We start from the raw sequence: 27616 nt of genomic DNA on the forward strand, positions 1-27616 counted from the left end.
AATGAATTTTGAGCCGTTTTCTAGGTAGGAATATGCGCAAGTCAAGTTTAATGACCTGCGTAAACCAAATAAATCAACGTCAGCTGTCACATCTACTAACGACCAGTACAAGTTTTAAAGATAGTGGTACAAGCCGAGGCAAAAGTTGACGCTGCGCTTTGTGTTCTTTAGGTAACGGAGACTGCGTTTGTGAGCTACCAGAGTTAAAGGAAAACTTAAGCAGGGGTCAAACTTATAATAGTAATAATAATAATAATAATAATAATAATAATAATAATAATAATTCGGGTAATCATATCCTTGTTGTTCTACTTCATCTTCATAATCACTACCCCGTGAGGAGTTGCCGTCTGCAAGTCCCTCTTAAGTGTGAGCGACACGAACACATTTCTCTGTATGCATGAGAGTATGCGTTCGTATCCTCCAAGGAATCCTTAAAAAGGAAGGCTGAATCCTGGCGCCTTTAGAAGGAACTCGTTTGGAGCAACGCGGCGTGCAATTCCAGCGAGCCCTTTGCTTCCGTGGATTAGATTACATTGCAGGATATTATAGCTGAGCACACGAACAGAACCACTTGTCTGCTCTGGCCACCATGTAACGAAGCAGGCTTCTCGAGATAACGTCCTAGTTTTTTGAACGGCATAATTATGGGGAAAAAAAAGTAGAAGCATAGTGAGAAATAGAGTGCCGGGCTCCTACAATTTCGCCTATTACCATCGCCCACATATAGCATGCTCAAGGAATGAAGATAGCTACGCATTTCGATCGCAAAAAACTGTATTTTAAGCTCATATCACGATACTACTTTCACACAAATACACCGAAAAAAATATAAAATGTTACGAAAGAAAAGTGCACCCACTCCCGGCAAGCGGCGCCACAGTTTCGTTGCACAATCGTCGCGGGATAGTGACACGGCGACTAGCTCGCAGCGGTTGCCGAGTACGTCGTCGCCAAGCCTTGCGCAAGGTGGCCATCCCGTGAACGCAGTGCAGCCGGCAGTGCGCCCGCATACGTCTATTGTAGCCATCGTGCCAGCGAACGCAGTGCACTTTGATGTCGCTGGTCACGTGGTCAGCAGAGAACGCACGGCCAGCGACTCAGCTTGGATCAGCACAGCTGAGGAGGCTTGATTGCCGCCTGCTGAGCTTGGGGTTGTTGTGCCGCTGCAGCTGTGACGAGGTGCAACCGAGCAGACGGTAGCCACAAGTGCGGCGATCCACGATACGACGGGCGACTCCTGTCGGGATTGTCGCACTGCCGTCTACTCTGTTCGCGGCGAACCTGATAGAAGAAGGGAAAAGATGCAATTGTGTGTGACTCAGCCACGAGGAGAGTCAATGTCCTCTTAGCAAATGAAAAAGTTAAAGAATTGTCACAGCAGGTGAACGAATACTCTATCGAGTTAAACAACATTTTGATGGTTTGAGCTTGTGTGAAGCTGCTAATGATGTCTTCTGCGCAGCTAATCCAATATAGTTCAAAGCAGCTACCATCCGTTGAATGTCTTCAGAACGAGTAAAGGACAGATTTATATTTTACACATCTAGGAAAGAAGGTTCACTATATGAAGGAGCTCTGCCATAGGAGCAGTTATGTGCTGATGAAGCTGTTATGTGCTGAAGAGACGGGGCTTGCAATACACAACAGCAGCATACGCGAACATGGATGAGTACGTATAATATTCGAATTACTTCAACCACTCTGCCCCTAACCGTAAACGGTGAAATCGAACGCTATGTCTAATGCTTTCTGCGATATGTATTACGTATTTGCAGTGGAAGTGAAATCGGCGTTGTAGAGCTTTGCGGACATGGAAACTCAGTTGTCGGAAGCACGCAAGGTAGAGGAAGGCTCATGAAAGAGAAAATTGTCATCCACCTGAAATTTCACATTTTTCTCAGAATTTTAAAAAGTGGTAGGTAAATAAAAATTCACTTTTTGAAATCTCGTTTTCACTGTTTCTTTTAAGTTCAACTGTAGCATGACGCTTTAAAGGAGACCCCTCACCGTTCTTCAGAAACAAAACTTCTCAGCTTATGAAAAAAATTCGACCTAGTCCGGAGAGATTGACCTCGTGACCTACGCCTTTTATTGGCGGTATTTCTACCGTCTGAGTTAACGAGGAAGTTAACAGATCGCAGCAGGAAGGTGAATTAATCGACATCTCCAAGCACGTAGTCACTGAACATCGGAAATCAGTTCTACTGAAGCGTGCAAGGTGGAGGAAGGTTCATGAAAGGGAGAATTGCCACCAACCCAAATCCATGTGTTTTGATTTGTCGATTGATTAGCCTTCATGCTGCGTGCATTTAAGCTAGCCTCCTGGTTATCTCAGATGGGCGAAAGACCATCCCAGAAAGGCGTTGGTACCTGCTTCGATCCGAGAACCTGGACAAATTTATCTTGAATTGTGAAGCTTTCTTTTATTGGCAGCTCATATGGACACGTAGCCGCCAGCGTCCCAAACGGCCGCTGGGCGAAGCTTGCGCATTTTCTTCAGAATGAGCGGGTTTCTCACGAATGCCTGAAGTACAGGGCAAATACTGGAAAAGGCAAGTGACAGAGACGTTCTAGAAAACAAGCCACACGAGAGAAATGCAATGATTAGGCTGTGGAAAGCTGGAATTTTGTTCACACAGGGGTTAAAGATCCAGCTTTGGAAGCATACGGAAATGACGAAACGTTTCGCTCGATTTTCGAGGCAAAAACTGGCACTGCATTAAAACTAGGGCAGGTGTCGATATAGTCGGTAAATCATCATCATCATCATCATCATCGTCGTCGTCGTCGTCGTCGTCGTTGTCGTCGTCGTGATCATCGTCATCATCATCATCATCATCATCCTTTTTTTGTCAACTGCAGGAGGATGGCCTCTCCCTGTGATCTCCAACCGATTCCAACTAGCACCCGCGAATTCCCTCATTTCATCACTTCACCTATTTACTTGGCTCGGAGGATCTACCCCCTCCCACACTACAAACTTAATAGACCTCTGGCTATGACACTAAGGCTTCTACAGACGGGGGCTTACCCAAACCCCCTACTTCTTCACAAGGTGTACCCCGAAATTCAGACAACAAATGCATGTGCACTATGCAATGACTTAGCGAATTTACCTCGCATGCTCTGGCAATGTCCCGCGTTACGCGGTGATGAAAACAACACTTCTTCACGTTGGGATGCGGTCCTACACAGTCCCAACCTCAAAGAACAGTTATGGGCTGTCCTACGGGCCCGCGACGTGGCGGTGAGACTCGGCCTCTCTGTCCCGACGTGGGAGCGGCCCGCTGCGCGCTAGTGCACGCCCTAAAGGACCCCAATAAAGTTTTTCATCCATCCATGCATCCATCGCTCCACCTAGTCTTCTGCCGTCCTCGACCGCCTGCACTTTCTCTTGCTAGCCATTGTGTAACCCTAATGGTACAGCAGTTATCCAACCGGCGCATTACATGACCTGCCCAGCTCCATTTCTTTCTCTTTATGTCAGTTAGAATATTATAGGGAAACTCAAACCTTAGTCTCGATTATTTTTTACGGTGTTACTGTTGAAATATTGTTATAAATATTGCTTTGACAAAAACGTAGCAATCTGTTGCACATTTAAGAAGTATTCGCGTTCATAGTAAGAGTGTACTCCTTCGACAACATACCTAAGTACATACATGCGTCTTTGTGCTACGTATATAAAAAAATAAAGAGAAAGAAAACTACTTTGCCAGTTCATGCGCAATGCACCTAAAACGCAGAATTTGGCCCGGCCATTGAGAGCAAGCAACCCAGGTTGCTCGAATGCTGCTTATACAGGCCTCTATAATTGTGGCAGAGAAGTGAAATAGCAAACAGGGGACGTACAATATAAAGATATTCCAATCTGTTTTTATTCCAATCTCGTGATGTCATATTTACGTATCCGTCGACGCAAGCATTGTTCGGTGAGCCGTGGCGTTGGTTACGGAGGCCAATGGAAAGCTATCGTAGTTATACGAGGTCACATTTGTTTGCTTCTGAAGCGAATAGCATTGCCTACCACGACACGTTTTTCTTGTCTAATTAGCGGACCAGAGGCGAGGAGTATACGTAGATGAGCCGAGCATTTCAGTGGGGCCGAGCTACCAACGTGAAAGTATGCAACCGGACGAGGATGGCGGTGCCGGCGTCGGCGATTGGCTCGCTTCCTTTTGCTTAGCTTTCGCTTTCTGGTAGTAGAATGCGGGGACGTGCTACGGAAGGGTGAAAATGCCGCTTAAACGAACCCTCAGGGTAACAAAGGTGGTAGAGCAATGTCGCGTACCCGTGAACAAAAGTATGCGGATCAGGGGGTCGCCAAAAAAACGGAATTTCTTCGTAATTACAGCGCGTAAACGGAAACTAATCAGTGCGCTAAAAAACTCGTAATGCCTCGGACTGCAGTCTTTAATTTTATTCTGCATTCACAGACACAGGATAAAATGAGTTTTATCGGCAATCCCTTTTTCGTATAATTTTGGTCACGGGTGTGGGTGCCGAAAGGGCTCGACAACATCATCTGCCACTCAAGATATCTTATTATGCACTTGTAAATCCGTTCTCCACTGCAGCTCCGCGCATCCAGTGCCGGAGCGATCGGCAGGCAGCCATCATCTATTCATTTCGAAATGGGGGAGTCTCCAGCTGTTCCGGAAAAGATTTAATTTTGTTACGTCACTTTGCAGTAACGAATTTTTGTGGTTTTGTGACATTGCGGGACCAGCAGACGAAAAGGGCACAGCCCAAACACATTTGACTAATAGCGGCTGATGGTGAAACAGGCGCAGAATCTGAAATGGGTATTTTTCTTTTGTTCGGTCTAATCAATCATAATACGTCATTTGAATAGAAGAGTTTTCCTGACGTCACGTGGCAGATGAACAAAGTGGGGGTGGCCCGAAAAAATTTTGACCAATCGTGGGGGCCTGAATGCAGAAACGGAATAGAATAATTTGGAATATATTTAGTTATTGCGCCTCCGGATCTTTGGGTAGGTCAGGGCAAAATGAAGCGAAGGCAAGCAAAATGTAAAATAAAAAAAATAATGCTAGGCATTGCTTTCACAATACGATTCATCGGACTTGACTGCCTCTTAGACGAAGCGTACGTTATTCTACCTCAACTACTTATTAATTTGCTGCTTCATTTGAAGAACAACCGCATGAAAACCTCGAACTGTAAAAATAACCTTGTTTAAAAAAGCGCGGTTAAGAGCAACCTTCGTTCAAAATATTTCATTTGAAATACAATTAGGCCTGTTTGTATAAAAATAATACGCCGTTTCGACACCGAAACCGACAAAAACGCTTCTCGCTCGCTGAAATGGCGCAGACCTGAAATCACTGAGAAACTCTCCTGAACTATTGGCGACATCTTAGAGTTTAGGTATCACCCGGGCACAATTGAAATATCGCAGGCCTTCGTTTGGGATTAGCGGCTACTTGCGGGATTTAATACAAAAAAAAACAAAACAGAAAAAAATGGCTGTGGCATAGGTAAGGTTAAGCCCAGGATGCGAAGCATACTAGCCTTTATTTTAGTTGTTGAACCACTGTTTAGCTTGGTGAACTGCTGTTGCTTGGCTATATTTGGTTGGGCTAGACGAAGAAACAACTCATGCGTTACTCTGCTTCGCCTTGGACGCCCCGCATTGGACGCGGTGAGCGTCGAGCAACGCAGCGTTCGGCGCGGCAACGAAATGTGCGCCTGAGCAAGCGACGCACGCCTGAGCCTTAGAAACAGCTCGTTTCTAAGGCAACACCGCATTCACTAGAGGCGCTTTTGTACCGCTTTGAAGCATCGTACTCGTGGCTCAGTGGTAGCGTCTTCGTCTCACACTCCGGAGACCCTGGCTCGATTCCCACCCAGCCCATCTTGCAAGAGTTGAGCCAAAGCCACTTCTCCTCTGTCGTGACGTCACGGTGTCACGTGGTATTCAAGGCGACACCGCCGCGCCTGAGGAGCTGGGTTGAGCTCTCGTAATATGCTTCGCATAAAAAAACAGATAATTACCAGCCAATCGTTGCCATCACCGCTATGATAGCCTGGTGCTACTCATTTAGAATCAGAGTAGCCAAGTTGAAACGTCGTTACGGCAGGGATTTAAATGGTACATACAGGGTCATGTGGTCTGAATACTTTAGTTTCCAAACCACCTCGACGCTTCGGGCGGTGCGGAGTGCAAGTCAGGGCTCAGTTTTCCATCGGCATCCAGACGTATATATCTGCACGAGAAACTGGCTACTCAGCGGGGTTTCTGGATTTTTCTCAAGACTAATGAAAGGGAAAATCAGTTGCGCAATAGCAGTATGCCTCCTAAGAGAACGAAATGACCTTTTTTGTCGCGTTCTCCTGGGTGGCGCATTTTCTTCCACATTCTACTGTCTTCAGTGCGCCCACAGGATACGCTGCGCATGTGGCTGTTGGCATCGGGAACCCGATGTCAGCCAAGGCACATCACCTAGGCTGACAAACACGCATGGGTTTCCTTTATCGCTTCGTTGTACAGTCGGGTGGGTAACAACTTTGCCGTTCTTTCGCTCCTTCGAGGACCCAATGACAGTGGCTCGTAGCTTCCACAAGGCGGTACTTTTTCTGTAATGTCATGCTTGAGCACCACATGGTCTAGCGACTGGTCGCACGGAACACAACAGATTGCGAGGGAAAATTGGCTACAGCGACTTTGGGCTTTCGCATATTATATACACGGCGGACAGACAACACGCTGCAGGACTTTCTCCATCGCTGCATTTTTAAGGTGGCGCGCTCGAAATATTAACTTATCAGTTTTATGCTAATGGTACTTCTAAAATAAAAATAAATTATGGGGTGCTACGTGCCAAAAGAACGATCTTATCATGAGGCACGCCCTAGTGGAGCACTCCGGAAATTTGGACCGCGTGGGTTTCTTTAACGTGCACCTAAATCTAAGTACACGGGTGTTTTCGCCCCTGTCGAAATGCGTCCGCCGCGGTCGGGATTCGATCGCACAACCTCATTCTTAGGAGCCCAGCCCCGTAGCCGCTAAGCAATTACGCCGAGTGTATAGTACTTCTATTTCTCGTCCTGTATGCTTTTATCTATAACACGTCATTTCGTATAAGAAATTTCTCGCATCTATTACTCCTGTTACATTGTGTCTCTTTCATGGTAGGTGTATATGCGTCAGGTGTCCAAGAGAAGTGAAACCGTAAAGAAGCCCGCAGCCTCTTACTTTCCTTTTCGTCTTCCAATTCATGAAATGTTACCAGTGGTGCTGTCCGCTTTATGACTCAATATATGCAGATTTTAGAAATATATCTTTTATGTATTACTCAGCTACAAATTTGTATACTTGGTGCAGCTTTCTTTTTTTCTTGTATGTTATTTTTCTAAGATATCAAGTTTTATGTGAGACAAAGAAAAGGCTGATTATGCGAACGAGAAATTAGCTCTTCCCATTTCGTATATTTATACATTGTCATTCTATCTCCTAACAGCTTTGGCGGTAAGGCCGAATTGCGCAGAACTGCGTACTAACGAACAGGCTACATGCCCCTCTACAAGCTCCTACATCGGTATTTGACGAAACTGCTACAATCCCTTCGTGAATGTATATTTAACGTTGAATGATTGCGCTGCATGATTACCTCAAACCGGCCTAGGTAGTAGTTGATCGTGACACCTTGGCTTGCACAAGCATATATGTGACTTACAATCACGGTGGCTCTTACGAGACAAGATGGCCTAACTGGAATAGTAATAAAAGAGGCCGAACAATGACCGCATTGTTTCAGCTGGACTTGTGTTTGGCTTACCTCGCGTGTAGCCTCCAAATGCAGCTGCTCGGTCCAGCCACGCCGTACGTGTCGCCGTTGCTCTCAGCCTTGATGGCGTTCAGCTTCGTCAACGCCCACGACAGCGTGTCACGTGGGTGGATGCGTAGCCTGCAACCCCAGACGTCGAGGCGGTACTCGGCAGAAGTCACGTGGTCGCACTCGACGAACTGGCCACTCATGGTCGCGCCCGCTTCCGCTCCCCGCGTACTCGGATCTTGGGTACTGCGTTGGCAATACATAACGACAGTGAACACTGCTGTTGAACTTCATGTTCGTCAAGCAAGTCTTCGACGAACGCTGCAGCTGCGTGTCCTGCTTTATTCTCTGTAAAGAGCGCCTTCTGAATCAAAATACTAACGATGTCATCACCCTTACTGGAAGCAGAAGAAATTGTGCTGAATACATGTAGTAATGTTTGTTCTGGAAATCCAACTGCCATCTATTAATATATACCATAATTTATCCTAACTCACCCTAACCATAATGAAAATGTTTCATTGATTGCCAAAAAATTGTTCTGCGTGTTCCAAGAGTTTCTATTTTCCCTTGTATTTAAAAGTTGATGTTAAGTCGAGACCGTGAAGTGCTTAAGGAGCGGTACTGAAGGTCAGCATTTCTCTATTCGATTTTATTTATTCAGACACGACTTCAATATAACCAATAAAGAAATGTACAAAAAATAAGAAAGCTTCCTAACACAATACTTCCCAGGTGCACTGCGATCACTACATTATGCACCACTCACATTACTGTCAGTTTTTCCTGCCGTAGTTTCAAGCACTTTTGTTGTGTGTTCAATTTTGACATTTTTTTCATAAAGGGGCAAAAGCCTGAACTTCATCCTTTGATACCCCGATTTTGTCTATGTGACTTAGTCTGATGTCGCAAAAGCTGCCCTTTGTGACAAAAAAGTGTCTCAAAGCACGTTTCTTAATTATTTATTTGCCTTTTTATTCTTATGCAATTTGTATTGTAGCAGACAGCGGCATTGTATATAAACAGGAGCTTCTATTTAGCACGTACCCAAATATGTTGTTGTGTATGTTGTTCTCGTAGCTATTATTATTATTATTATTATTATTATTATTATTATTATTATTATTATTATTATTATTATTATTATTATTATTATTATTATTATTATTATATGCATCCGTGCTAACTTCTTGTTACATAGGCTGGAACCCTTCCTGAAGCAATATCAAAGGAAGTCATACCGGCTAGCTGTGAAGGGAGTTGTAATCAGCTGGGAAACCAAACCTAAGAAGGAACGGGTGGACAAATAAAAGTGATAGACACTATATTCACGCGTAGATGATACAAATCCTCAAATTTGCGGACGGGTCCTTTTTGGAACATATCGTGTTCTCTCCTTCTCCAGGCTTTTTGTAAAGCTATAATTGCCCTTTCGGCGGGCTTTATCTTCCTTACGCCAGGCTAGTGCCAATGCGCGACATTGCCGAACTCACACAAGTCCATTCGATGCCCACAAACGTAACTCCTTGCTCGGCCTTGGGTAGTAAGGATTAAGCGATGAAATTCGTTGTATTTACGGAATATAGCGGAATACGACCGACTGAGTGAGCCCACATGTTCATTTGAAGCGTAAACGAGTTTAAAAACTAGTCGAATGCGTTCATAAAAATGTTTAGCACACAGTTTACGAATTTTTGACTCTGCAGCAAAAAGATTTCCCCTTTTTTGTATGCTGTTCCTGTTAGCACGGGTACCTGAAACAGATAAATGTGCCCTGTGAATTTATAGCTTATCTTAAGTTGTTCCAGTATTTACGATTGTTTTGCGTTAGCACAGCTTACAAATTAGCGGTGTTTTACATAACAGTTTATAAAATATGATGTTTATCCTCTTTACGTTTATCAACGTTTGCGTAACTTTAACGAACTGCGATATTTTTTTTTTGGTGTTAGAGTTGTAATTGATTTTCCTGAATTTAACATTGACTACGTAATGGACAAATCAGCCTCAGAGAGTGCGGAGATTCTGACCTTTTTCGTTAAAATGCAACAAAAAATACATTCTGTATATTGCATGCAAAGCAAAACAAATTGTCCGTTCCAATGAAGTTTGATTGGATCTCCTCTCTTACGGAATGGAGAATTTCAGCAGGGACAATAGCGTAGACCCCTCGAAATATATAAAGCAAGGTAACATGAAGCAGTTACGCTTCGCCGTGAAGTTTCCGAAGCATGTGATGCTTTAGCAGCGGCAAAGCATTGAGGATAAAATGAAATTTCGCGGATTTGCGTGCCATAATTCTGATCCGATTATAAGGGACGCCGCATTGCAAAAAAGTACAGATCTACAGATTAATTCTTCAGTCTATGGATTAATTTCAACCACCTGGAGATCTTTGCCGAGCACCCAATGCACGGTACAAGGGCGTTTTTGCATATCGCCCCCATTGAAATTCGGCCACTGCGTCTGGGATTTGATTGCACTAGATCGTGCTTAGAAGCACCACGCCAAAGCGACTAAGCAACCACGGCTGGTGCAAGCGCTCTTTACTGTACTGAAGAAGTTGCACGCTGTTTTTCTTTTCTTTGCGAGGCAAAACAACCCCTCAATGGGGTTTTTACAACAGTACAGAAATAAAATGAAATTTGTCTCTCCACTGAGGATGTTCGCAGTGGTCCTGATATATGATGTAGAAAACACCGAATTGAACGTTACCTCTGTATTAGTAGGCGCATGGTGAACCTCGAGGCTACCACCGTCTGGTGCCAGGCTCCTTGCACGGTCCACGGTACTTGCATGGTGTAACACTGAGCCACGGTGTCCTTGACACCCATATCAACGAGCGGGTACCACTGGGCCCTCGGGAACAGCCTCCTGGGTTGTCCTGTGAGGCTGCCGCAAGTGCGTTCATCGACCTTGGACCACGGCTTGAGCACGAGGTCCCGATTGCCTGGGAGGACGTCCTCGATGGCCAAGTTGCTGAACGCGTAGGACACGTCATCCTTGGCCGCATCTGGAAGTGCGGCGAGTGCAAACGAGGAAGGCGTCTTGCGGGATGGCGTCTCTTCCGAGATGGTTGACAGGCAGCCTTGGAGGAGACGGTGAATTTCGATGCCGCTAGGTACACCCATCCCCATGATTGGTAGTAGGACGATGCAGTTCCTTTCCGTGATGGTTCTAAGTGCGTCCACCACGATTAGCTGCGTGTCCGAAAGCGCGAGAGAGATTCTCTTTTGTCGCGTGGACCTCGCGTGCCAGCGCGCGAGAGAGTCGCCTCCGTGTCGTTCTTCTTTTTCTTCTCTTCCATTTCTAAACTTTGTGTATAGCGAGTCATGGAACTTTGCTGATAGGCTCTTTTTTTGGCCCACTCGCGAGCTGCAGCTGTAACTGAAATCAGCTGAATTAAGAGTGTGTCAAAAGCGGCAGCCAGTAAAAAAAGACTATTGGATTTCCGTATTGAAAGACATGTAAAACGCTGAAATACTTTTATGAGACAACCGCTGTACAGATTTGGGAAAAAATTGTTGCATTTAGTAGATAAAGTTACAAGCTATCTAGCTCGGTAAGCACAATATCAAATTATTGCTGTGCATATTTCTAAATATGAATGATTTATTTATTTATTTATTATTACCTCAAAGGCCCCAACGTGGGGTATTACATGAGGGATGGGTAACCACTTCAGTGGAATATAGACTCAATGGCAGCCTTGAAATGATGTGGATTGTAGTGGTGCATGGCGTCGGCGGGAAGGTCATTCCAGTCCCGGGCAGTCTTCACAAAGAAAGAATGTAGGTGCGCAGTGGTCCGGGCAGGCGGAGGATACACAGATTTTTCATGACATAATCGGCAAGATTGACGGTGTGCTGGAATGATGGCTGAAGGACTAGGAGCAGAATGATAAAATTTGTGATAAAGACACAGTCTGAAGACATGACGCCTTATATCTAGATTGGAAATTCCTGCTTTTATTTTTAGCTGAGACACACTAGTATGGTAGGAATAATCAGAATAAATAAAGCGAGCAGCACGATTCTGAACTGCTTCTAGAGTGTTAGAAAGGGTGGTTTGGTGTGGGTCCCAAACAGAGCATGCGTATTCTAGCTTAGGTCTGACAAAAGTTAGATAAGTTAGTATCTTTAAGGATGGTGGTACGAAGCGCAAGTTGCGGCGGAAGTAACCAAGTGTGCGATTGGCTTCGTTGGTGATGTTCGTAATATGAGAGGACCAAGAAAGGTTATTCGAGAGAGTGAGGCCAAGGTACTTGCATGACTCCACTGATGAGATTTCCGAGTTGCAAAGAACGTACTTAGGAGTATGATGAAGCTTCCGTCGATGAAAAGGTAGTAGTACAGTCTTTGTAGTGTTCAGTGACATTAGCCACATGCTGCACCAAGAGGTAACTTTGTCTAGATCATCTTGCAATGCGTGGTTGTCGGTATCAGCTAGGATTGAGCGATAAATGACACAATCGTCAGCAAAAAGGCGAATGTTAGATGAAAGATTAGCCGGTAAATCATTAATATATATAAGGAATAGGAGTGGCCCGAGAACTGTGCCCTGGGGTACACCGGAGAGAACAGGGCTCTTAGAGGAGGAGTGGTTGTTAGCATGCACAAACTGTTGTCTGTTAGTTAAGAAATTTCGGATCCAGTTCAAGACAAGGGGATTAAGGTGCAATCGAGAGAGTTTTAGGAGAAGTCGTTGATGCGGAACTTTGTCAAAAGCCTTTTCGAAATCTAAAAAGAGGGCATCAACTGGGATATTTTGATCAAGGTTAGAGCTTATGTCATTTATAAAGAGTGCTGATGATGAGAACGGCTAAGTCGAAACAATATACAGACGCGAAGTTTACACATCCATAATTCTCCAGCAAAAACAGACAACGCATATCTATGAAGTGCATCTCTTAGAGCACATAAAGTGGGCAAACGAGATATATGAAATCATAGCCTACGTGAAATTGTTTCTATGTTTACAAGTGTCTTGCGAAAGTCATAATAAAGAATAGTGGTGTGTTTCAGAAAGGTGTGTCATAGATCACGTTTGTCTGCTCTAGGCGTATTATTAGGTGTGGTTTAGTGATTGGTAATATTGTTTTTCTTTGCTGAATTACAGAATTGTAAACATGGCGCTTGGGTTTCATGTATTTTGAAGATATCGAACATTATGATACGAACACTGATGGAGTAAGTAAGAGATGTATTTGCTGCACTTTTTATTACATTTTTCTTTGAAATGCAACAAAGCGCATCGATATGACTGTTGTGGTTGCCTAGTAAAATGAAATGTGGCAGTTTCGCACGAGGCGAAGCATCGGCCGTAAACTTGTGAACATTCGCGTATTAACTAAGGTAACAAGCATGGTTTTATGCGTGCGCATGGAAACATCAACACGTCTCACTCGATGACCGCGGACACTCGCTGTCAAAATGTTGGCGTCACGAAGAGCGGCATATGCAGCGAGCGAATTGACTTTAGTGCTGTCCCTCACTTCAACGCGTACTAAGGAGTGAAAGCACCGCGCATGAAACTATCAACCAACGGCACACCTACGACTATGTACCGACGGCCTGTCGCCTTCGCGATAGGGCCGGCGCGACCGCGCTAAGCCGTGCCATACGCATACGCCGCCAGAGGAGAACGTCCTCCTTCCTCCCCTCTCCCGGGGCCTTGCGCACGATGGAAGACTTGCTCCCCGCCTTCCACCCTTGAGCGAGCGAGATCCAGCCACCATCTTCGGCTCATCCTCGCATGCTCTCACTCGTGCATAGCATGCAGCTCGCGGCCACGCCGTTACGGAATTTGGACTTTATACGGAATATCATGGCGACGGTGGCGGCGGAAATGTGCCTGGAAGTGTCTATTGGGGGCGAGCCCCACCACTGGAAAATCTGTCGCCACCGTTAGCATGACGTGGCATGAGGCAGCACTTGGACACCGCGGCCACGTCGGCTGCTTCGGAAGTATTCGGAAGCGCCTAAGCGAGCTGAAAACGAAAGTTTAAAGTCCCACCTGCGCTGTGGTTCTGATTAAATGGTTAGGCTTTCCCCCCTTGGTTGTCTGCTTGACAACATTTGAAATCACTGTAATAGAAAGTGGCTGCCTTATGAGGAGTGTAGCTTAGTAGGCTACTGCTCCGTACCGCAGTGCCGGACATACGCAATGGAGCCCGGTGTCAGCCTTAGTCACACGTAGCCGCAGGACAAGAAGTTGCGTGAACCTTGGCCCGCGAAACGTAGAACCGGCAAACAGCCATCGGCTACAACTCGGGTATGCAGCAAGCACAGACGCGAGGAAGATTTCTGCTGCGGCGCCCGGACTGTGATGTTCGATGAGTAGCAGAAAGCGCGCACTGAGACGCTCGCCCGCGCGCGCTGTTCGGCTAATGCCGCGACGATTTGGTCTATTAACTTGTTGATGCTAGATATTGGCAAGTTCACTGGAATGGAAAGGGAACGGTAAGAAGCATATTAAAAATTGGCATGGTATATGGTCATGTTTATGTCATGAATTAACGCACTAGATTACAAAAGAGAAGCAGCGGGATATCGCCCGCTGAGAATACCCATAGATATACAGTGCGACGCAACTTGAGAAGTAATATTGGAGCGTCCAAGAATTTAGGAAAAAAAAGATCGAATCGTCGTGACGGCGCATCAAAGTCGCCGTAGGAGTCAGTCTTTATAACGAAATTATTTTTAACAGCTCTGATAGCGTCCACGCAACAAAGGCTGTTCGTGCACTGTCAAATGATCATATTCTCCGGCCTAAAGCTCACGGCACGGCGCGACAACGCACTCGCAGCGACAGCAAAACATTGTGCGTGGACATGCATGCAGATGCGCAGTAGGTCGCCGCGAAGCCATGCGATCGCTACATTTAGGCTTCATTCTGTTATGCGCCATTTGGTTATACAGACAGCCCACACAGGAAGCCGGTTCGGGAGACTCCATCGCAGCGACCACGCGCAGTGGCTTTCACTGCACGTATTCGGTAAAGAGATAGCGTTTGTAAACAATTCTGTGCCTTCAGTTTTCCCAAGATTATTATTTTGACGGTTAGAAAGTTCGCTTGTTTTGAGAGTACTAACAGAAATGTCCAGGAAGGCTGCCGCGTGGTGCTCTTATTGAGCACCGTCACCCAAACCTATGAGACGCGCACCGCGTGATCCCTCATACTATGCAAGGAAGCCGCTTCCGACAGATGGCAACTCCGTAAGCCCTCCTCAATATAATTGCTTTTCCAATGAAATGATGAAGGCTCTCGAGCTAAAGCTTAGGCATGCCACATACTGTTAGCAGAGGTACAGCGCCTTAAAAGGTGTGAAAATGTCAGGGCAGTCAAGCAATGCAAGATGTCAACATGAATGCTTCCCTGTCTATCTGCAAACTCCGCGAAGCGCCTGCAGCCTGCATCTTCGAAGGCGTATCACCTCTTTCTAGTGACTTGTATCATTGTATCATTCTTGTATTGTTGACTTTTATCATTGCCCGTACAGAAGGCAAGAAGTGCCCACGCGGGCACTACGCACATGTCGTTCTGCAGGACAGCGCGCCGTCTGCTTCATCATTGTGATCATCATCCTGAACATCATCCAAAACATTAATTGGTTTCTATTTACAGAGTCTTTTGTGACAGTATGTCAGGGTCTTTTTGACGCTCTTAACTGGGTTTAGCAGGGGTGGGACCCAGGTCCAGGGCTCCAGCGCTTTTAGCTTCCACGCGTGCTCGCTGCACGAGACCAATTTGATCATATAGCAGCGGTCGCCGGCCAGCAGTGCCTGCCATTGCTTTCCACTTGGATTTATGACTTTGGGGACTGCTGTCATATGTAGGCATTCCCATGTGTTCTGATAAATTGTGGCCTCCAGGTATGTAGCTGCGCATCTGGCGGGGTACACCTTTTACTGAATAGATTTAGGTTGGGCACGGTTCCTGTCTGGAGCTGTCTCGTATCAGTGACCTCCAACCTCGTGAGTGATTGATGTGGGGGAGGATATCGTATCCTGGTTCTCCTGCAAGTGCGTGCCAATAAATCCGAGTATTCACTTGAAACAGACGGTGGACTTTCGAGTTTGGATTCTTCGGGCACTCGAATTGTATACCGTTGAGCCACCCTCTCAGTCTCTACGTTCCCCGCTATTCCTGCATATCCGCGCTACCACAGGATCTTGTGTTGGATTGGCTGTGGCTGTGTTATGTGGAGTGTTACGCGGTGGCCTATTCTGTAGTTCAGGAAATGTCGGCAGGCGTCTAGTGAATCAGTTGGAATGGTTAGTGATATGCTGGTTCTGAAGCCCTCCGCCGTAGCTAGAGCGACGGCTCCTAAGCTTGAATGATGCTTGTTCAGCTTATTGAGCAGCTTGTAATTTCGGGAAGGCTTGCTTTGATGACAATGGCCATGCATCCTAGTTCGGTATGTTCTGCGGCTGCGTTCACGTCCACTATGTCGTTTTTGGTGGAGAACGCGCGTTTGATGTCAGTGCGTTGGATGTCTTCAGCTGATATCGCGTCCGTTGGGTTCCCTTTCTTTAAGATATGTTTGCGAAACTTTCACAAAGCTTGTAACAGGACTTACAAAATATACTTCTTGTTAATAATTTTTTCACGGCTTATGCACTCTGTAGAACGATAAGCAAATGAAAGAAAGCTCCCCACGATTTGACCACGTGAGTCTGTCTTTGCCGTCCGCCCATGAGGTGACGTGCAAGTCATGTTAGTCAATGAAACTAGACGGGTCCCTGGGGTTAAATGTCATGTCTCCATATGACTAGTTCATTCATGAGACGGGGTCTGCAGAGCTCACGAAGAGTACAAGCTTGGCCGAACTCAGCGAATTCCTTCCTAGCGCCCCTGCTCTTTGATTTCTCAAAGTGCATTATTTTAGCACTTTGAAAGTGCCCTACCCCATATGGAATCAACAGATAATCAAACCAAGAAAACATAAGGGAAATATTTGTTGCTTTACTTGGAGTGTAAAATTGATAAGCTAAGGGAAAAGCAAAGTCGATGAAAAAACGCGTAGTATGCTTCGAGTGTGTAGTGCGAATATTCAAGCGGTAGGCTGCCGTATGGGCTAGGCGTATTCGCTCCCTCTCTCGTAATCCTTAAATCGCTTGGAAATTCGAAGGTCTGGCTTGTTTCATAACGTTTCAATGTGAAAAAAAAGACATGCTTCATAGCATTCTCGTTAAAACTACTACTCTCATATTTAATTCTCGAGCGCTCAAAGCAGTTCTAAGCATAATTTTGCGCAGCCGAAGGCTCTATGACAGTGACGGCATGACCGTGGCATAACGATTCTGAATCAATGAAGATAGTTTAATGAGGACAGTACGACGACGATGGCATGGTGATAATGGGATGACAACCGACCGTATGACGATGTTGCCTTGAGGACAACATGATGATCACGGTATGTTGAGAACCGGATGAAGAGTCTACAATGACGGCAATGGAAGGGCCATGATGTCTTCACTACGACGATATGACAAGGACTGCATGACAATGAACGTATGTCAATGACGAAATGACGGCGATGGCATAGCGCTTGCACGTTCGCGACCGAATGATGACGGCGTCATCGCGATGAAATGATGAAGGAATGACGTCGATGAAACGACAAAAGAGGTGTGACAATAGGATGACGACGAGTGTTTGATGATGATGGCATCACGACATCTGTGTGATGACGATCAGGTGAAGAAGACCGCGTGACGAGCCTTGTTTGACGTCGTTGTAGGACGAGGATGGTGTGACGATGACGGCGTGAGATCAACTGTATATTAATTGGATTCCGACGATTACGTGAGATAGCTTAGCGACGACTTGGTGGGACGACGCTGACGAGAAAATGACGGCGTCACAAGCACGGGGAGGCGACGACGGCCCACAACCAGTGGCACACACCCCTGGAAACTGCAGACTGCACAATCTCTGGGTTCGGCGCGCTTGTGCGGACGGGGTCAACGACCCAACACTGAGAAACGGGGTAAGGAAAACTAACACCTAAAAATAACTTGCCGATTGTTTTGCCCGAACCCACACCCTCCGCAGAGAGCATGGGTACTGCTCGTACGGCTCCTACTCACCCTCTTTTTTGTCTCACACTGTCTTTTAGTACAGCGGAGCTGTATGTAACCAGTGTGACATAGAATTTTCTTGTCTGCATACAAAAACTATCATTATCAATGGCTTATACGCCCGTAAGTAAGCAAAACATTTAGTGGCTTATAGCCCCATGAGCCAGAGGCTACAAGCACACAGCAAAGTGAAGCGAAAGGTTTTTACATCCTTTCTCATGACGCACGCAACACCACACTATGGCATGTCGAAAACTGTCATCATGAATTGCTCATACCCCGGTAGGCAATGGCGCATACCCCCGTTAGCAAGCAAGAGAGAGAGAGAGAGAAAGGCAAAGAAAAGACAGGGAGGTTAACCCGAGATTATCTCCGGTTGGCTATCCTGTACTGGGGGAGGGGCAAGGGGATGCAATAGGTGAGAGAGAGAAGGATAAAAAAAGAAAAGAAAAACCTAAATACACACACGCATGTACACACGAACTGTTTCTGTGGGCACTGTCACGCAGCCCACAAAGGCGTTCCTAGTCTTACGCAGCGTCACCGTACAGTCCTACGTCCCACAGTGTACAGTCACAATTTCTCAGAAAGTCCCGTATTTTTCAAGTATCGCAGCAGCGCCTTCATAGCAGATCGCGTTGATGTTCGCGTAGGCCAGTTTACAAGGATCTTGTTTTCTGACATTGGGCGCTTGTCCAGTTTCTCTAGGGTGGCTGAGAGGACCGCTCTTTGCGGGTTAAAAAGCAAGCAAGCAAATTGAATGGCTCATAGCTGCGTAAGGTAAATGGCTACTCAATTGCGATGGCACTATCTGTGTGGTCGTTGTGGGTGATTTCAATGTGTATGTTTCGCGACGGAAAAGGGAGTGATTTGCCCGTTTCGTGTTGTAGGAACATTGCTTGCGATGCCAAACCGATCCGGCCCAACCGACCAGCCAGTGGCGTACGTGCATCGATTTGACATAATCATAGCATGTGTTTGCAGTTGCGAGTATGCAGACCAGTGAACATCACAGTGACTACAAAGCCATTGTGACCGTCGTTACTAAGTGGCAATAGAATATTATTCCAGCGCAGTGGGTTGGTTCTCCAATAGAGTAGTCATGATTCGAAAATTCGAATATTTTTTTATATTATCGAATACTTTACGTTGTCCACTGTACACTGCTGGAAAAAAGAAAAAGAAGTGTGTACCAGTGAATATGCACTTGACGCCATGGCCCGCTCTGCCCACGCAAGGCAAATTGCCCGTGAGCGCCTTCTGAAATCCCAAGAGAATCAAAGGCGTTTGTACGACCGGTGTGAGGATTGGGGGGTCAATCCCATCGCTCGTAATTAATTGTCAATATTGGAGTCGGGCATGAATTAGATGGTAGCTGCCCCATGCCGTCATCCAACTTATCCACGCTGAGGACGTTGTTGAAGGGAAGGACTACTTCTGATCTAGAAAAACGAATATGGGTTTATTTACAGTATCTACATAAGGACGCTGCAATTCATCAGTCTAGCATGAATGCGAGAGAGAGTGCACTCGAGCAGCCGCACAACAGCAGTTTATAAACACTCGGTCCTCCCTCGATCCCAAGGTGAGGGAAACGTTCGACCAGTCATCGTAAACGAGTCGCCTCTCTGCGCGAGGGATTACACACACACACTTTCGCACAGGTTTACGGTCCTCAACCGACGTCAGACGGTCTTCGCAGAAATCGGGGCTGACGTCAGGAATGGTGCGTGGGAAGGGGCCTCGTACTACGGTCCCTCGGGAACTCCCTTGTTCACTGCAGACCGGGTCCGCGGTGGCGTGTTCAGTCATAAAGCCTGGTTCGCCGAACTCATCTCGGCTCCCGCGACGGAGAGATGAGGACGCGGCATTGTCTTCCGCACACAGTAGATTTAGTGACGCCGTTTGGCTAGAGCGTAACGCTGACTTTCCAAGAACAGTTGACGCCGCTGTCGCAACTGGCTGGCAAAACTTGCACCTCAGTGGGCCATTCTTAACACCGGCGACACCGAGTCGTGCACTTCCCGCCTAGTTCTTTGATGCTTCTATGGTCTGCGTCGCGTCAGGTCGGCCTGTCAGAAAAATTGCTGTCGCTTTACACAGGCCCATACTGAGTGTTTCGTGCCGTGACTCCCATCACCTACGAGATCGCCCATGACGTCCCATCTGCTTCCCAGTCCAGTGATATCGTGCACGTCACACGACTGAAGTAGTATCACTCTCTCAGCGGTGACATTTAGACGCTCCGGGACGTCGCTTCTGCCTCCAGGGGGATTATGCTACACGCGTGTGGCATTTGATTGTTTGAACGAAGCGCGTGAGCTCCATCACTCGAGGAAGAGAAGGAAGAATGAACTGCGCTCGCGCGGTAAAACTAATCGGTCAGCGCTGCAACTGCTTTTGTAAATATAACCCGTAAATAGTTGCTCGTCTTACTGACTCGTCCTTCGCGTAACAATATGTTATGATTCTTTTCTTTGATTTTCTTCAGTGATGGACGACTTTATTCGAACCAATTAAAGACAGTAACAAATATAAAAAAGGTATCCGAACATAATACATCCCCATTACAATGTGATAAGTATATCGAATGCCACGCGCTTTCTTCGCGCTCTTGGTACTTTCATCTACCACCGTTTCCAGAACTTAGGTTTTTTGTTCAATTTTCGCATTCTTTGTCAAAGGGGTAATAGCCTTCAGTTCCCTCTTTCATACCCCATTGTTATGACTCCCTGCGGTGTCGGAAAAAGAGGCCGTGTAGGAAAAAAATGCTCTTAATACACCTTTGTTTTATTTTTTTTTCCCTTGTTATTCTTACGCCATTCACATGGTAACAGGATTCACCCACATCGTATGCACAAGAGCAGCATTTGCGGATGCGTTAGGAATCTTTCTTTTTCCTTGTTCTATATTATTGTGCTAAGTTTTCCAAACATTTTTTCTCACCTGTGCACATACTGGAACGAGCATGCTGCAAATTGGAAGACGCATGCTGTAACTAACACTAAATGATAGCCTGGAACCAATCGTCGGTACTTAACCGTCCAACAAACAGATATGACCTTGATAGCATGGGACTTAAACTCAACTGCGGAGTCAATGTGTACCCAAAACTGCCGAGGCTCGTATGGATGAAGAGAAATTGTTGGCGCTATTTTAAGCGTAGGCAACGAAACTGCTCTGTTTAAGGAAAGATCGTCGTGGGCGCTTATGTCATTTTTTTTCTCTTTCTGTAGGATTTTGTTTTATTGCGACACGAATTATATGGACACTCCAGAGGCATCCTTGTCCCCGTTGCCGTTACCGCGATGTTCGGTATGAAGGGCGACAACAGCGTCCCCTCGCGTCGTGTGCTACATGTGTGAGCGAAAGCACGCAACGCAAGCCGGCGGTGGCCGCTCAACGAGGCTCGCGCGAAGGCAGGAAGCGGAGAGCAAACGCGCTTTCTTCCGTCGCACGAAAGGCCGTGAGGGGATGGGAGGGAGGGAAGGGGGCGGACGGCACGCGAGCATTTCGCGACCGCGCGCATGGGCACAACTGACGCTCGCGGCTCAAAAGTGGGAAGGCAAGCGATAGAGGGAGGGGATGGGCTACATACCCTCAGGTGAACGACAGTTAAGAACAATATAAAGCGGCCAGTGAACTGCTAACGTCAATGTATACACAGTTTTGTTTGTTTGTGAATACGCACACGGAGTGCTTAGGTCTTCTTTTTTTTTGTTGTTCAATCGCAGCTGCATGGGAGTTCCTCAAACACGTCTTTTCCTTGACATAGGTGTTGAAGCGTAGTATATGTCTTGGTAATATAGTCATACCCCTTTTCACACTAGCAAAGACGAACTTCAGAGATCACGTTATCTTTATTTACTAATTTCAAACTTCGTATGTAACGGGGGAAGCTAAGTGTGGAAGCACGTTGATATTGGATTAAACGCGTCAACTGTTCTTGTGCCAGATAATAAAGGAGTCATAAAAAGAATACAAAGACAGCAGCAAAGTGAGGAGAACGAATAGACCTGAACGAAAAAGGAACCGCTCCGATCGCCTTAGTTGTGGTGCCAGCCTTGCAGGAAACCTCTTTCGGAATTTCTCGTACCCCCAGCTAGTAATGGGCATTGAACTTGTCCTAATCCCTTCATAATAATGATAACAAGCAACATGTCATTGTCTTTCAGAATAAAGCAAACCAGCTGTTTGTCAACGAGAACCTGTACTTGGAGAGGAACAACGGGAATACTCAAAACGAAGTTACTGAAAGAATGACAACACATAAAAAAAGAACAAGGAACCCAAAAGGTTTTTCATATTCACAGCTCTCATAAATAAAAGCATGTAAATTTAGTATTCGATCAATTAAATCACTCTCCCAGAAGTACTAGAAAGCATGGAATACCTAGCACTGCACCCTCTCGTATTTTGGCACCGAAATCCACGGACATTTCATTTTCTTCGTCTACAGTTTACACATAGGCTTATCGGTGACAAGTTCAATTGAGAATAGATTTCAATGAAGACCATGGAAAGCAGTGCTTAAACAACGGAGCCCACATAATTGCATTAAAAATATTTTGAAGTGATCATTTTGTGGTGAAGAGGAAGACGAAGAAGGCGCTCTTGTTGCGGCTGTGCGCGTGATCAGCGTTTGTCGACTGCCAGCGCTACCAGACTGTGCCTAGTGCCTCATAATAAATCACCTTATTACATTTGGTGGAAGGTGCTCCACTCCCCGACCTCGCCCTGGAACTTCGCAGCCGAACTTTAACATCTGCTCCAGCCGCTACTATGACCGACGCTCCCAACAATCCACTCGGCGCATCTGCCGCTCCTGTCATGTGCGGCGCCATGCAACGGCAGCGGGACCCTCCTGTTTTTAGCGGATCAGGTGAGACTGACGTAGAAGACTGGCTCTCTACCTACGAGCGCGTCAGTGAACACAACAAGTGGGATGACCCGACGAAGCTCCGTAGCGTCATCTTCTATCTTGCTGACGTTGCGAACCTCTGGTTCCACAATCACGAACGGGAACTGCAAACCTGGTCCGCTTTCAAAACTGCATTCGCGGAAGTCTTCGGTCGGCCAGCCTTGCGAAAACTCCGTGCAGAACAACGCCTCCGCCAGCGCGCTCAACAGCCCGGCGAGACTTATACAAGTTACATAGAGGATGTCGTCGATATTTGCGCCCGCGTCGATTCCACCATGACTGAAGAGGACAAGGTGAAGCACATCCTCAAGGGCATCGAGGACGACGCATTTCAAATGCTCCTGGCGCGGAACCCTACTTCTGTGGCAGCTGTCGTCACTCTTTGCCAGAGCTTCGATGAGCTGCGTCGACAAAGGATCCTTGCGCGCAGCGCTCTCGCACCTGGCGACTCTCTCTCGGGCCTCACACTTTGCTCGAACACCACGCCAGCAGCATCGCTCTCTCTTGAGATTAAGGATTTCATTCGTGAGGAGGTGGCACGCCAATTGTCTATGCTGCCTCTCAATGATGGACCTCCCCAGCCTGACACATCTCTGGCTGCTCCCATTAGGCGGGCCATTCGCGAGGAACTTGCTGGGTCTTTACCTTTCGCCCACCCCTGCCCTCCCGTGGCTGCACCTCTGACCTATGCCGAAGTCGCCGGGCGACCTGCGCCGCCGACGTTCTCTTTTCCGGCGCCAATGCGACTTCAAGCTGCACCTCCTCCCGCGTCGCCTCCCGTTCCATCTCGACGCCCAGTTCAGACCCCTTGGCGCACACGCGACAACCGACCCATATGCTTCGCTTGCGGTGTCGCCGGCCACGTTGCGCGCTTCTGCCATCGTCGCATGCCACCTGGTAACGCTACTATCGCACCGCCTGGATATGCCTATTCCCATGACACCACCGGGCATGCGGCTCTTCCCGACCACGAGTTTTCGCCGCCTCCTCGACGCCCTGTCGGCACCCATCGTTCGCCATCACCACGTCGTCGCTCACTTTCCCCCTTACGTCGCCGCCAGTCACCTAGCGAGGGAAACTAGTTGCTGCAGTTCCGCAGGCACGAACTGCAAGCTTCGCGACTTCTACAAGGCCTGCACAGTCGCCACGCCATTTATTGGACGTTTTGGTCGAAGGAACCGCCGCAATTGCGCTTATTGATACTGGGGCTGCAGTTTCTGTTATCGACGAAAAGCTTTGTCGCAGCCTCCATAAGGTCACAACGCCGTTGTCTGGTATGCTTCTAAGCACCGCCACTGCGCAGCATATAGCCCCGCTCGCTCAATGTACTGCCAGGGTGGTCATCGACGGCATTGTCTATGTTGTTGAATTTCTCGTGTTGTCATCATGTTCACATGACATTATCCTCGGCTGGGACTTCTTGTCTCATCATCGCGCCATCATCGACTGTGCCCGGGCCGAAGTAGCGCTTTTCCCGCTTGCCGATGCCCCGCTGCCTGACCCTTCTGAACAGAAAGCCTCCAAGCTCATTATTGTGTGCGATACGGACATACCACCCGACATGTGTGCGCTTGTGCCCGTCTCTTGCTCTACCGCGCCAGACGCTACAGTACTTTTTACACCGTCGCCGATTTTTCTACGTCGCAAGGCCCTACCTCTCCCATTTGCCGTCCTCACCACTGCGTCTGGATTATCCTCAATGCTTGTGTGTAACCCGTCTCACTACCATGTGACGTTACTGCGCGGCGAATCACTCGGTCGTGTTCAGCCCCTTGACCCGCTTTACATTCTCGATGTTTCCGACGACACGGCCTGTTATGAACTCGACGCCCTCACTTCTCCCGTGCCATGCACATCATCATCATCATCATCGTCGTCGTCGTCATCGTCGTCAGACGTTCTTGAATCTGTCGTAGACGCCGATCTGCCGCCTCCATATCGCCAGCAAGTCTTCGCGCTTCTTCAGAATTTTCGCTCGTCGTTTGACTGTGACCAACTATCTCTGGGGCGTACGGCAACCGTCACTCACAGCGTACACACTGGTTCCCATCCTCCTTTACGCCAACGACCATACCGCGTGTCGGCAGCCGAGCGAAAGATCATTAACGAGCAGGTCGACGACATGCTGCACCGTGGCGTCATTCGCCCTTCCCACAGTCCTTGGTCGTCTCCTGTAGTATTAGTACGCAAGAAGGACGGGTCAATACGCTTCTGTGTGGATTACCATCGACTCAATAAGATCACTCGTAAAGATGTCTATCCGCTGCCTCGGATTGATGACGCCCTCGACTCCTTGCAAGGCGCGGAGTACTTCTCATCTTTGGATCTTCGCTCCGGCTATTGGCAAGTGCCCATGGCAGATGATGACTGTGTGAAGACAGCTTTCATCACGCCCGATGGCTTGTACGAATTTACCGTAATGCCATTCGGGCTCTGCAACGCGCCCGCTACTTTCGAGCGCATGATGGACACCATCCTTCGCAACTTCAAGTGGAAAACATGTCTGTGCTACCTTGATGACATCGTGGTGTTTTCGCCAGATTTCCCGACGCACCTCGTTCGCTTGCGTGAGATACTGACCTGCCTCACCTCTGCTGGTCTCCAACTTAACATCAAAAAGTACTGTTTTGCTGCTCGCAAGTTAACAATATTGGGTCACGTTGTATCGAAGGACGGCGTGCTTCCTGACCCAGCCAAGCTTCGCGCGGTCGCAGAGTTTCCGACGCCCACTACTCTTAAGGCACTCCGCAGCTTTATAGGGCTCTGCTCTTACTTTCGGCGTTTTGTGCGCAATTTCGCGACTATCATCGCACCACTGACCAATTTGCTTACCGCTACTAACGGCATCTCCGCGTGGTCAACTTCCTGTGACGAAGCCTTCCAGCAACTACGTCGCCTACTTACTTCGCCACCGATTCTTCGACACTACGATCCCACAGCGCCTACAGAGGTACATACGGACGCCAGCGGTATCGGACTTGGTGCAATCCTCGCACAACGGAAAGACGGCTATGACGAGTACGTCGTCGCGTATGCGAGCCGCACCTTAAAGAAGGCAGAAGCCCACTACTCAGTAACAGAAAAGGAGTGCTTGGCCATTATTTGTGCGCTCGTCAAATTTCGTCCATACCTATATGGTCGCCCTTTTGACATTGTCACCGACCACCATTCACTTTGCTGGCTGTCCTCGTTGAAGGATCCGTCAGGTCGCCTAGGGCGATGGGCACTCCGCTTACAAGAATATGATATCCGCGTTGTCTACCGATCGGGCAGAAAGCACTCTGACGCCGATGCGCTTTCTCGATCGCCGCTACCTTGTGATGTGGCTTCAGTGTCTCCGCTCTTCGCATCCATGTCAGCCTTCAACGTCGCTGATATGCCGGATGAGCAGCGTAAGGATCCCCTGCTATCAACTATGCTGAATTTCCTCCACGACCCATCCGCCACACCCCCTTCTCGAACACTTCGTCGCCAAGCCGCTCACTTTACTGTCCGCGACAACGTTCTTTACCGCAGAAATTATTTGCCTGATGGTCGCAAATGGCTCCTGGTGATACCACGACACGTGCGTTCTGACATATGCGCTTATTTTCATGCTGCTCCTCATAATGGTCACGCCGGTGTTCTGAAAACGTATACTCGGCTGAGGCAGCGTTTCTACTGGCACGGCATGTATCACTTCGTGCGCCAGTACGTACGCGCTTGCACGGCGTGCCAACGGCGGAAAATTCCACAGCGCCCACCTGGTGAGCTACAGCCGCTGCCCTGCCCGGCTCGGCCCTTCGATCGCGTCGGCATAGACCTGTACGGGCCACTTCCCTGCAGTTCCTCGGGTAACCGATGGATAATTGTAGGTGTCGACCACTTGACGCGCTACGCCGAGACTGCCGCACTCCCGGCAGCCTCTGCGCGCGAAGTTGCGTTCTTCATCTTGCGGAACTTCGTTCTTCGACATGGCGCACCACGCGAACTGCTCAGCGACAGGGGACGTGTCTTCTTGTCCGAAGTCATCCAAGCCCTTCTCGCTGCATGCAGCATCGTTCACCGCAAGTCTACAGCCTACCACCCGCAAACGAACGGCTTGACAGAGAGGTTCAACCGCACACTCGGTGACATGTTGACTATGTACGTCGCCTCGGATCACAGTAACTGGGACACTGTTTTGCCGTTCGTCACGTATGCCTATAATACGGCCACACAAGCTACCACTGGCTTTTCGCCCTTTTTTCTGCTGTATGGACGACAGCCCTCGTGTACTATGGACACAATGCTCCCATACCGACCCGACGCTTCCGAATGCACGCCTGTGTCTGAAGCCGCCAAATACGCCGAGGACTGTAGGCAGCTCGCGCGAGCCCTTACGGCCGCTGCTCAAGGTCGTCAAAAGCTGCGGCGTGACAGTGACGCGCTTACACCAGTTTTCCCGACTGGTACCCTTGTTTGGTTGTGGGTCCCGCCTCACAGCCCTGGCCTTTCGACCAAACTCCTTGCACGCTATGATGGCCCCTACCGCGTCATAGACCGTACCTCCGCTGTCACCTATGTTTTAGAACCTGTGACACCTTCACCCGACCATAGGCATCGCGGGCGTGACACGGTTCATGTCAACCGACTTAAGCCCTACTATGACCCCCTCATCCTACCTACGCCGTAAGTCGCCAGGATGGCTCCTCTTCTCTCCCGGAGGCAATTGTGGTGAAGAGGAAGACGAAGAAGGCGCTCTTGTTGCGGCTGTGCGCGTGATCAGCGTTTGTCGACCGCCAGCGCTACCAGACTGTGCCTAGTGCCTCATAATAAATCACCTTATT

The 27616-nt window shown here is 47.8% G+C and overlaps 1 protein-coding gene across 2 annotated transcripts in view; it reads right to left on the reverse strand.

Annotated features, from left to right (window-relative positions):
- Window positions 1-759: 759 nt before the first annotated feature.
- The window catches only part of LOC139051327 (uncharacterized), a 43352-nt gene continuing 16495 nt past the window's right edge, over window positions 760-27616 (reverse strand). Inside the window, exons 1-4 of one of the 2 annotated variants that reach the window (XM_070528339.1) lie at window positions 12112-12256; window positions 10518-11002; window positions 7806-8048; window positions 760-1284 (exon numbers count right to left, since the gene is read on the reverse strand). In XM_070528339.1, coding sequence (XP_070384440.1) covers window positions 1101-1284; window positions 7806-8048; window positions 10518-10939 — 849 coding nt within the window. In that variant the 5' untranslated portion in view covers window positions 10940-11002; window positions 12112-12256 and the 3' untranslated portion in view covers window positions 760-1100. Of the gene's footprint in view, window positions 1285-7805; window positions 8049-10517; window positions 11003-12111; window positions 12257-27616 lie in introns of those variants that run through there. The other variant, XM_070528338.1, reaches the window with a different exon arrangement.

This window comes from Dermacentor albipictus, unplaced genomic scaffold (assembly GCF_038994185.2).
Source record: "Dermacentor albipictus isolate Rhodes 1998 colony unplaced genomic scaffold, USDA_Dalb.pri_finalv2 scaffold_11, whole genome shotgun sequence".
Classification (NCBI taxonomy): Eukaryota; Metazoa; Arthropoda; class Arachnida; order Ixodida; family Ixodidae; genus Dermacentor; species Dermacentor albipictus.